This window comes from Sinocyclocheilus grahami, unplaced genomic scaffold, assembly GCF_001515645.1.
Source record: "Sinocyclocheilus grahami isolate Dianchi unplaced genomic scaffold, SAMN03320097.WGS_v1.1 scaffold355.1, whole genome shotgun sequence".
Taxonomy (NCBI): domain Eukaryota; kingdom Metazoa; phylum Chordata; class Actinopteri; order Cypriniformes; family Cyprinidae; genus Sinocyclocheilus; species Sinocyclocheilus grahami.
Genome location: NW_015505534.1, coordinates 223,818 through 235,973, shown reverse-complemented (window position 1 = coordinate 235,973; position 12,156 = coordinate 223,818). Strand labels below are relative to the sequence as shown.

General features: G+C 37.0%; 1 protein-coding gene across 1 annotated transcript in view; it reads right to left on the bottom strand.

Annotated features, from left to right (window-relative positions):
• Positions 1–4,188, bottom strand: part of mmp11b (matrix metallopeptidase 11b) — a 20,766-nt gene extending 16,578 nt beyond the window's left edge. The window contains exon 1 of the mRNA XM_016229601.1: positions 3,932–4,188. Coding sequence (XP_016085087.1) covers positions 3,932–4,036 — 105 coding nt within the window. The 5' untranslated portion in view covers positions 4,037–4,188. The remainder of the gene's footprint in view (positions 1–3,931) is intronic.
• Positions 4,189–12,156: the final 7,968 nt, after the last annotated feature.

Below are 12,156 nucleotides of genomic sequence, written 5' to 3'. Positions count from 1 at the left end.
GGTATTGGGTGAACTGTTCCTTTAAGACCAATTCAAAAAAAGATCAAATGTGACTGCACTATTGAGGGACTGTGCTAAGAAATCTTTGCTTGTAATACAAGCTTGTAATACATTCATACACGCATCTCATTTTAACAAAAGCCCTATGATTTAAAAATCATAGAACCTTTTCTTAACCAGACATTTCTCATGCCTGGGCGTATTTTACAGCATCCACCTGCATGTAGTGAAACATGTGAAAATGGAAGTCCATTCAGAGACCCATTGGAACGTCTTCAGAATTACCTCTGTAGCCACACATGTTCCATATAAAACAAAGGTGTCTCTTTCCAAACCTCATCACGTTGTGCACATTTTTGACATTTTTATGATACCTTCCTGACAGATATATGCCTCTCATCAGCTGAGAAACAAAAACAACTGGGAATTATTTTACTTTAGGCAGCAGTCTCATGCATTCAAACATCAGGCATTTGTGCCTGTGGGAAGACCTGCCATGTTCTAAACAATACAGATGAACTATTAGTTTTAACGCCTACATTTGTAATATCGAATATCCAACATTTGGGAATATAAAAGGAAGAAATGTGAATGGCAGAAACACCATAAACAAAAAACATACTATTTTCACAGCATGTGCATCTGTAGGTCAATAGGTCAGTGGGTAAAAACACTGATACAGTAATGCTGAAACAAAACACAGAGACCCGGAGTCAGTGACAAGCCTTTGGGGGAAATCCAAAAGAAAAGAGCTGACATGTCAGTGCAAGATGAAGGTTTGGAGAGAGTTGGAGAGTTGCCAGGCATCATGCCATCTCCATAGGGTTTCTGAGGATAACCTCTTTGTTGCCAGCCAAATATTTCTCTCTGGGGAATCCGGATGATGTCAGATCCCTTACATTCATCAGCACAGTCGGCATCAAGAGCGAAGCATCATGCGTTTCCAAAATATACCCAAAATGACTTTCTATATTTGGATGACTGTTTTCTACTGACTCAGCAAGCCATATAAATACAGCCAAGAGCACTTCCTACCATCCTGCTTTTCTGGCTTGGCTTTTTATTTCCAGTGCAACTATGATCCAAACATCCTGGCTGCATGGGTCTCATTGTCTCTCTGAAGCATGCCTTTGTCGAGAGAAAAATTACCAACAAGAAATTCCAATCTGTTACAAGGACACTTTCTGGCACATTAAAGTAGGCCACAACTAGAGATAATAAATGAGCATGCCAGAGGAAACCGGACTAGTGTAAATATTTACCCGCAAAAACCTCCAAAGATCTGCATGCATTGGGGTTGATATACAAGTGATTACACTAAAAAAATTGTTTAGTGGGAAAATGATGTTGATGGAAGATGTTCATGTAGAGAAAAGTGTAGTGCATCCAAGGTAGACCATTAGTGACTAAATCTAAGTCTAGGGAGGCAAAATACTACTGCTTTTAATAGTTCCTACTTGTTCTACCCCGAAAGGGAAAGAGATGACAACCAGCTAATATCAATGTGAATGTGAAAGTCAACTGCACTGTAACATTTGATGCATTGCCAGGAACAACAATGAACTTCAAATAAAGGTATTTCAAGAGCATAAGTTCTCTTGTATTGTAATTTCTGTAGAGATAGGAAACAGCTGTCGAGAGGTTCTTTATCTAAAGGTCAGGTGACTGGAAAAATGGTGGTTTGAATCAGAACCAGGTACATCAGGGTTTCTGGTGTCAGTCACCAAGTGCTCTTGTTTGTGCCTATGGGCAAGAAACCTAAACCAAACGGCTCCACAGGTGGTGTGTTGCAACTGACCCTGACCTATACGCTCCAATCTAAACTTGTATGTCCTTTTCTTTCATATGTTGAGATTGGGTCATAAGGATAACCAAAACTGAATAATTGGTGCTGATTAACAAGGATGACTAGAATGGGCAAGAAAATGAATGAATAGATGGAAAGATAGACGCATATAGTGGTAAGATAGATAGATAGATAGATAGATAGATAGATAGATAGATAGATAGATAGATAGATAGATAGATAGATAGATAGATAGATCTAGCAATCTGGATCCTTACATTTTCCCCTCTGTCAGCAAACACAGGGTTTGTTATCCTGCTCAGCGTGCCAGATGACTTGCCCCTGCCTGCATAATCTCCTGCTCCGGCTTTGTCAACATTCAAGGACAAATTGACAGCACAAACTCTGCATAAGAGCTGCCTCTCTACATTCAAACATGTACACAGTTTGTCTTTAAAAATGTCTGGAGCTGGTTTGATTGCAGATGCCATTCCTGTTTGATTGGCAAAGTGTGACAAGGCAAACATAAAATAAAATTAAGCTGCTCTTTATAGCCAGATGATTTGACAGCATGTAATGTTTCATTGTCATTTTGTGGTAATGCTTTGTGTGTCTGTGGCTATTCAGCATTCGAAAAAGGTAGACAAAAGACGGTGTTCAGTTGTTCTCTACCCTGTTACAACTACTCATTTCAGCTCTTTTATTCACAGATACGTGTTTTTAGCCTGATATTTTCCCTGGCAAAATCTCTGTATGGATCTTTGCCAACTGGGTTAAAACAGCCATCTGTAGTTCTTCTTTGTCCACTTCCTCTAAGCCTTACAAGCCCTCTCTTTCTTTGTGCAGAACAAAGTTCTTACAGTCAGATTTTAGTTCTTCGAAGATCAGCAGGAAGTTTAAACCATAAAGACTACATCACAATTATAGTTTTTTTTTTCTGAAACCAATTCAACAAAGAGCTGGGTGGGTTCAACAGAATAGCATTGAGCTATATGGATAAAAAAGACATGATAATAATTCATTCAACAATGGCTATGTCTGCTGAAAAATGCTGACTTTGCATGCAATGAATAAGCAACAAGGTTTCAAACATTTGCGCCTCATCCTGTCTACCAAGATACCTTCATCTGGTTGTTTTTGAAGGCAGCATTAATGTATGCTTGATTTTCCATTAAAAACATTGTGTGGGAGGTTAAATTATGAGAAAGTTAATAAATACATTTCAATTTTAATGTTCTATATTTTTTCTAAACCTGTTATTCCATTTTTATTAACTAAATGTTTGCTTGTTCATCACTAAAGTTGACTAGAATTTGTTTTAGACCATTAGAAAGTACACTCAAAAAAATGCTGGGTTGTTTCAACCCAACTTTGGGTCAAATATGGACTAACCCAACCGTTGGGTTAAATTTTTACATTCAATTTTTAACCCAAAAGTTGGGTTAGTCCATATTTGACCCAAAGTTGGGTTGAAACAACCCAGCATTTTTTAGAGTGTACGTTACCATGTTTTTGGAAGCCTGTTTGAAACAGTTTCGGCACCATCATACACAAAATGCTGCCATTCACTAACTAGGCAACAATGCAGTTGCCTTTTCAGACACCGTCAATGACTCACTGACCCACATACACATACCTGAAAAAAATCCAAACTTCTACAGTAGATCCCACCCCTTAAACAACTGCAAACATACTGAACATGAACTACACTAAGCAGTTTTGTTATTTCAAAACAAAAACCTTAGATAATATAATGTCTGTGTTATAAATCTACAGTTGCCACACTAATGCAAATATATAAATGAGCTCTCTGCAGGTATTGCCTTCTTCATATACATACGTTTTGTTTATTCTAGTAGCATATCTTGAGTAGATGCAGGTGAATGGCAACGTTGCATGCAAATTTGAAATTCATTACCTTTTAATGTTTTTATATTTTATAGTCATTCTATGGAGGCTTATATAGTATTTGCATGGTGTGCAAATAACTCATATTGAAATTATTTATTTTAGAATTAGTTTACATTATTTGTGTATGCATTTGCTTAACAAAACATGTCTAATATATTTCAAGTTATCTTTATTACAAGTTATAGTAACTTTTGTTATCTTCTACTTGCTTAAAATATTTTTAAATTCACTCACCGCTGCAGGTTTGTACCTGTGGCTGTTTCCGTCTGGTACCGGTAGAGAATGAATGCACACTAAGCAGCCTAAGACTGCAGCGAGAAGCTGTGCAGATCGCATCATCCTGATCGGATTCAGAGCTGCACGCACCACCTGCGCGCGGGCCACTTTACTATACGAGCGCGAGGGAAGGCGGGGAGAGCGCGCCTGTCTGTCGAGCTTTACTCTGACCAAGTACAGACTAGCCGAGGGATTTTATACTCTCTGATTTCTTTGTTCTCTTTTCTTCAAATTACACTTTTCTTTCAGAGGCTGGAGTGGCAAGCTCACCGGCAAGCACGTGATCCAGCCCTCCATTCCTTTGGCGCGCTCCGTCGCGAGGGAGAGGGGCGACGGTGGGTAGAGAGCAGGATTGGTTTTCAGTGATGTGGCTTAGTAAGAGAGGTTTAGATAGCGACTGTCCTCTCTAACATTTGGATAAGTAATGATATGCTGTTAACATTTTGTCAGTCGCTATATTGACGACGTGTCTGCCTGCTAGTGTTAAAATTTGTGATTTTATTCCAGTTTATGAAGTGCGCCTGTTTCATTTAACCCTCGTGTTCTTTTGCATATTATATTAATTTACTAATTAAAAATAAATAAGCTTTTAATTAATTTACAAATAAATGAATATATATATATATATATATATATATATATATACAAGATATGAATAAGTTTGTTTCTTCATCAAAACTATCCCTATTAATTTTATTACATTTTTATTTGGATACTATATACTATACATATTGTTTAGATATTATCAATGGCTACTTTTTTGTCTTTATCTGTTTTTTGTAGGGCTGAGCGATTTTGGAAAATAATCTAATTGCGATTATTTGTACCAATATTGCGATTGCGATTTAATATGCGATTATTTTTTAAGCTCTTTATCTTCTGTATTATTCAACAAAGACAAGCAATAAATCATTGTAGGGGTGGGAATCTTTAGGCACATCACGATTCGATTCCGATTCTGGGAGTCGCAGTCAGATTCCAAAACTATATCTTTTTTTCTTATTGATTAGTCTTATTAATAAAACTTTTTTAAAATTGAATTCCATATGTAATTAAGTACTTTTTTTAAATGCACATGAAAAAATTTTATTAAAACAATTGCATGTTAATAATTTTAAATAAACTAATAATAGACCTTAATATTAGGCCTTAGTTTAATTAGGACATCTAAGTAGCTTAAACGTGCCTTAAAAAAACATTACTGATGTGTATCTTGAGACAATACTGATATATTTTAGGACAGTGCAAGTTGCTTTCTGTTAAGACAGCTCAAACATTTATTTTAGTCTGGAATTAGGCTTACAAGCAATAAACAAACAGTTTTTGAACTTTATTAAATATTATTGTGTGGATGGTTCGAGTGGTGTGTGTGTATGAGAGAGAGAGCAATTGGAAGCAAGCAGGATGAGTTTCTAAAGCACATGCGGCGCCATCGCGCATCTGTGGTTAAAAACTAAGCTCAGAATCGATCCAGAATCGTTTGAGAATCTTTTCTCCCATCTCTATTGTATAGTATGACCAACCCAATATTAGATAGATTAAACATAAAGTGTGCTTTTCTGTAAGCCAGGCATATGCTTAGTGTGCCAAGTTGACGCTTCCTCTGCAGACTGCTTTACTCTCGCATGTCACGTGACGAGAATTTAATCGCAGCCTTTGCGGTTTAAAAAAATCGCGTTTTGTCATATCGCGATATTATCGAAAATGCGATTAATCGTTCAGCCCTAGTTTTTTGTTACATTTTTTTGTTGTTGTTTCTTGAAACATTGATTTAAAGTGTCAGTTATTGCATTATTATTTCAGTCAAACCTATAAAACCCCTTTGTTACCCCAAACTACATATAAAAGCTTTATCAGTGGCATAAAAGTAACCAATGCAGCTACTTAATCATTTGCTACTCGTTAACCCAGTAAACGTCCCCTTTAAATAACGTTTAAGCGCTGTTGGATGCGAATGAATTGATTCAGCATTTTGACACCTCCGTAAGGATGCATTTAACTCGACAAAGCGGTCTAATAAAGGATGTATTGATCTCGTGAATTAGCGAATTTTACTATACAAATATTTTTTAATTGGATGTTAAAGTTTACATGGGAATATTACATGACACGCTGATCCTTTAACAAAGCATTGGCGCAAAAAAACGCGAACCTTTTGGACAAATCTGCCACAAATATTTGGACAAATACTGCCTAAACAAAATACAGATTTTGTGCACTTTATTTACTGTACCAATATTTTAAATTGGCCTTTGAACTTAGCTTTATTACATGGCAAAGAAAAAGTGTTACCTTGCCAAAGCACTGACAGAGCCCACTGATCTAATGGCGTTGTTGAGTGCTCCAAATGCAAACTTTGCATGCAACAATCAGGCAGCAATTGACAGCACTCTGATCTAGTGGCATACAGGCATCGTCAGATTGACAGTACTCTAGCCCAATAATGTTGGGGGATCCAGTGGGGGGCGGCAGTCATATTTCAGGGTGACCTTGCCACTCTTTATCACAACCCTGCTAAAAGTGCCAGTACGTGCGCTCATTGGCGCCCCTTCAGCTGGTGGCGCCCTAGGCGACCGCCTAGCTCGCCTATGCCTAGAAACGGCCCTGCTCTGAAGTGAATGGGTGCCGTCAGAATGAGAGTTCAAACAGCTGGTAAAAACATCACAATAATCCACAACATGACTTCAATCCATCAGTTAGCTTCTTGTGAAGTGAAAAGCTGTGTGTTTGAAATAAACAAATCCATCATTAATGTGTTTTAATTTAAAACTGCCGCTTCTGGCCAAAATACGAGTCCATAATACATAACATCTCCCCCAGTAAAAAAAAAAAAAAAAAGTCCACCCCCTGTTGTCCTTTCACATCAAAATCTTCCAAAATATTTGTTTAGAACTGTTTTGGAATGTTTTTGCACACAAATAGTGCTTGTTCCGTGCTTATTTCTCTCCTGATTCAGAAGAGACTTTTTCACTGGAGAAAGCAACGGAGAACTCGTATGTAGCCTCAAAGCAACAGTTTCAAGTCTTAATGATGAATTTGTTCGTTACAAACACACAGCTTTTTGTTTCACAATATGTTTATTAATGGACTAGAGTGTGAATTAATTGTGGACTATTGTGAGTTTTTTATCAGCTCTTTGAACTCATTCTGACGGCACCCATTCACTGCAGAGGATCCACTGGTTAGCAAGTGATGTAATGCTAAATTTCTCCAAATCAGTTTCAATTAAGAAACAAACTCATCTGGATGGCATGAGGGAGAGAATTTTCAGCTAATTTTTAATTTTGGGTGAACTACTGTATAATAGGTTCATTTTTAAACTACTAATATTAAAACATAAAGCTTTAAAGTCTGTCTCAACAGAACATAAGGGTTAAATGTATCAGATGAGAAACACTACTGGAGATGCAAAATGCAAAAGGTTTTCCTGAGTAAAATACAGACTGACATTTTTGAGGTTGAAACAAAGGCTGTGTTCTGGATTTGGCACCGCTCAAGTGGCATGCTTGATTTATCCACCTGACCTAAAAGCACCTGACAATGAGAAGATACATTTCTCAGATGCCTCTGGTTAAAGTGCATGAACGGTGTCATTAGTTTTGAGTCCATTGTTGAGGAAATTGCCTGCTCGGGAAGCATCTGTAAATTAAAGGGCCTTTGCTGATCTCTTCTTAACAGCATCAGACTGGGGTGTCAACTAAGGAAGTTGTAGTTTTGAGGAAAGGTCTTACAGTACATCCAAGATCTACACACTCTTCAAAAAACAACTGCAAAAACAGGGACAATGTACTGTACTAATATGAAGGAATTTTTTTCCCATATTGATTTTACCATATTGATTTTTAAAAATAGTTTTACTTGTATTTTGAATTTTGCACTGAATTGTGTTGTGTTTTAGCATTAACAGAAATGTCTGTAAAATGAATGGATAATGATATTTTTTTAACTGCATCTGATGTGCCAGGGCCAAGTATTGACCTTAGGAACTTTGTATTATCCTATGTAAAGTTGGTAATTTTCACATTATTACTTTGAAGAACCTCAGATATAAAGGTTTGATTTGTTTAACATTTCAGTCACTACAAAATTCTCATACCTTCATTTGTTTTGGTTTTTTTCATATTTTTAACGAATTTACTATTATTTAGAATCTGTATGTGCATATACATAGTAATGTAGGTCTAATTTATTGCATCTTTAATGCCTAGACAGCACTCGACTAACTCGTTTTGACTCGAACAGCATTCTTTATCTTTGCGCTTGTTTGCTGTATACCAACATAGGACCACTGAAAATTATTGCGCTTGATTTTTCTTCTCAAACTTTTGGCAGTTTTTCATTTTGTTTTTGATATAGTCACTATATCACAGCTGAGTAGGATGGGGAAAAAGCTGAAACTATATCTATATCCCATCTTCTTTGTCTCTATCAATGCAACAAAGAACCTTGTTTAATTTTGCTCTACGTTTTTGGATGGAAACCAAGAAAAAAAGTGCTATACGCAGCAGTTTTATTATATTTGTAAAATTTATATTTGTCCATTGAGGATTTTAAAGAATTTCAGAGAGCTTGAAGCTTAGATGTTACTTTTATTCTTAAAAATGTTTTTCCTATGATCTCCTACTGCAGCTGTATTTACCCTCAGCGATCTCCAAATCGATGAGAGGCATTCATCTATTTTTTTAAGACGTGGCTTCAGCACTGTCAAGTTCAGTTTTACATAAAACATGAACTGTCCAATCCTTCTAAAACATTTTAATACCATCCTGTGGATAAGCATCCAAACATCCATCCCTTCATCCAGAACTCACTCTCCTGAACCCAACTCCCTGTGTGAGTGGATTTCACCTATATAAAGGTTCTTTATAAGCATCTTTGGTTCAGTGGAGAACTTTTAACATCCATGGAACCTTAAAAGGCTCTTAATAGTGGACAAAGTTTCTTTAGAAATGTACTTCAAATTAAACAAAAATTTGTTCTTTTAAGAACTTTTCACCAAATGGTTCTATATGGCATCACTGCCCTTTTGAAATCTTTATTCCTCTTTTTTTGAGTTTAGCCACTTTTCTCTAAATAAACACCAGGGTTCGTTAACCCTTTGACACCACCAGAGGGACCAACCACAACAAAGCCAATGAGACACATGTATAATCAATTATGTCTTCAGATAGCTGTTGGAAAACAAAGGAAGACTGTCCAGACTTCCTTTAAAGGGGTGGTTCACTGGTTTTTTTTCTAAGCTTGATTGTGTTTATGGGGTGCTGTCTAACGTGTTAATGCTTCGTTTTTTTTAATGTATGTATTTATGTAAAAATGCATTGTTTTTCACATAATTTACCTTTATTCCACACTGCTCTGTCCCTTCTCTTAAAAACGCGCTGATCATTTCCTGCTTTTATGAAGCCCCGCCCTCAGAAATAGGTGATGGGCTCTGATTGGTTAGCTAGCCCAGTGTGTTGTGATTGGCTAAACCGCCTCTAGTGCACATCTAAACGTCCCACCCCTCACCTCAGCGGCATTTGTGCTCCGGATTTATTGTAAACAATGGCGTAGTTAATCAGTTTGAGCCCGATTGAGATGCAGAGGATATTATTGAAGAGGATTGTGCAGAACCTGTGCAAGCACGGCTTTTAATGGTAGGCCTATGTTTTTTGTTGGTTGTTGTCTCATACTTTTAGATACGCTGTTATTTGTAAATGCAAGTAACTTCTTGTAGTACCTACCAGCCATTTTTGTAGGCATTAAACTGCTTTTTGAAGATGCTGATTTCATTTTCCAGCAGGATTTTGCACCTGTCCACCTGCCCAAATGACCATGGTGTTGGTGTGCTTGACTGGCCAGCATACTCACCAGACCTGAATCCCATAGAGAATCTATGGGGTATTGTCAAGAGGAAAATGAGAAACAAGAGACCAGAAAATGCAGATGAGCTGAAGGCCACTGTCAAAGAGACCTGGGCTTCCATACCACCTCAGCAGTGCCACAAACTGATCACCTCCATGCCACGCCGAGTTGAGGCAGTAATTAAAGCAAAAGCGCCCCTACCAAGTATTGAGTACATGTACAGTAAATGAACATACTTTCAAGAAGGCCAACAATTTACTAAAAATGTTTTTTTTATTGGTCTTATGAAGTATTCTAATTTGTTGAGATAGTGAATTGGTGGGTTTTTGTTAAATGTGAGCCAAAATCATCACAATTAAAAGAACCAAAGACTTAAACTACTTCAGTCTGTGCGCATTCAATTTATTTTTATACATAAGTTTCACAATTTGAGTTGAATTACTGAAATAAATGAACTTTTCCAAGACATTCTAATTTATTGAGATGCACCTGTATATCTCCGTTTGCAGAAGAACTTTCAGCTTCGTACAGCAACATTACACACTAACTAATGTTAAAAAAGTGAAATTGCAATCAACCGCCCCTTGAAAACCATCAATCCCCCTCACTATAGTGGAGAGAACCACAATGAGGCGGACTCATCTCAAATAATAGGGTTACTTGTAAACCCCCAGTAGATGGGGGCAGGGGGCAAAAACACATTTTATTTATCTTGTTTTTCGGCCAGGCACAATAAAGGTTTTCACAGCAATGCCATAGAAGATTATTTTAAGAGCCTTTTAAATGGAAAGTTCTCAAAAGTACTTTTTTTTGTCTGAAGAACATACACTAAGAATAAAGGTTCTGTATTGGCATTGATGGTTGCATGAATAACCTTTAACATTCACTACACATAAGGACCTTTACAGTGGAAAAAGTTTCTTTAGATTTTTTAAATGATCTTCACACACTAAGAAAAAATGGTTCTTTTAAAAATTATTCACTAGAAGGTTCATTGGGGAGCCAAAAATGGTTCTTCTGTGGCATCGCTGTGGGACCCCACTTTTGTAAACTTTATTTTTAAAAGTATATAATATAAAAGAAACTTTTTTGTGCATTGGAACAGTTCCATGGATGTTAAAAGTTCTTCATAGAACCATAGATGCAAATAAAAACCTTAATTTTTTAGAGTGCAGAGCTGGAGAGATCAGAAAAAAGCAGAAGGACAGATAGTGAATTCACTTCTGTTTGCACTGTCAGCTCAGTGTGAACGCAATATACCATGTCAATAGACACTACCACATCTACTAAAGGTGCGTCCAACTTAACAGCACCTATTATTTACCTCAGATTACTCACACTTTGCTGTGATGGCCCTTTTGTATGCTTAACTGTAATACCAAGAGGTGTAAAGTTAAGGGCCTCCTTGCTGTAAATTCTCTGCTACTGAACATTCAAAGCACATTTATGGCAGGGTGTATCAAAGTAAGCAAACAGGAAAATCTCTAGAGATGCTTTTCAAATGAGCTTTTTTCCTTTTTACGCCATTACTTGATGTTTTGGCTGTAAACATAGGTATGTCTCCTCTCTCTCGCTCATCTGCACACCTGCAAAAATCAAAGTCAGCATCTGCAAGGGGTCATTAGGGAGGAGATCTTTAGGCTTCCCATCACTGGAATAAGCTGTGGCTGAATCACATAATCACTGACACCCAGCCACATTGATCCATTTAAGAGAGTGACTGTCTAATGATACAAATCATGCCATTGTATACGCACACTCCCACAGCATTCCCAAAGTCATAAACATTTAAACATATCAAGGGCATTTCCAATATCAATCACTAGCTCATAATGTAACCCGAGCCTGTAATGTTTAGGAGTAAATGGAATACAAATGTGTCTTTTGACATACAACACTTGAACTCCATTTGACAAGGTGTCTGGTAACACTTATTGTTTCACCCTACCATGAATAATAGTTCTTTTTTTATTCCTCCAAAAATAGTTAAATCGAGTCCAAATGAATGAATTGAAACAGCATTGGGATCTTGCCAGGAGGGAAATGCATGTTTTTGTGATTTGAAGATTTGAAGAGGTCTGATGTGAGATCTGCTGTGTCCTGCAAATGATTCATGTATCACAAAGCACATTATCTGAATTCATAACTTCTCCAGCTGGTTCTCCTCCACAAGTGATTATGGTGTGTTCGTACAAGACCTGAAATGACACTAAAGCAAATATTAAACATATGGGAATATGATTTATGCAGTTACACTGCTGCTCAAAAGTTTAGGGTCAGTATAAGAGTAACTTTTTGAACGAAATAATTGCTTTTATTCAGCAAGAATTCATTAAACT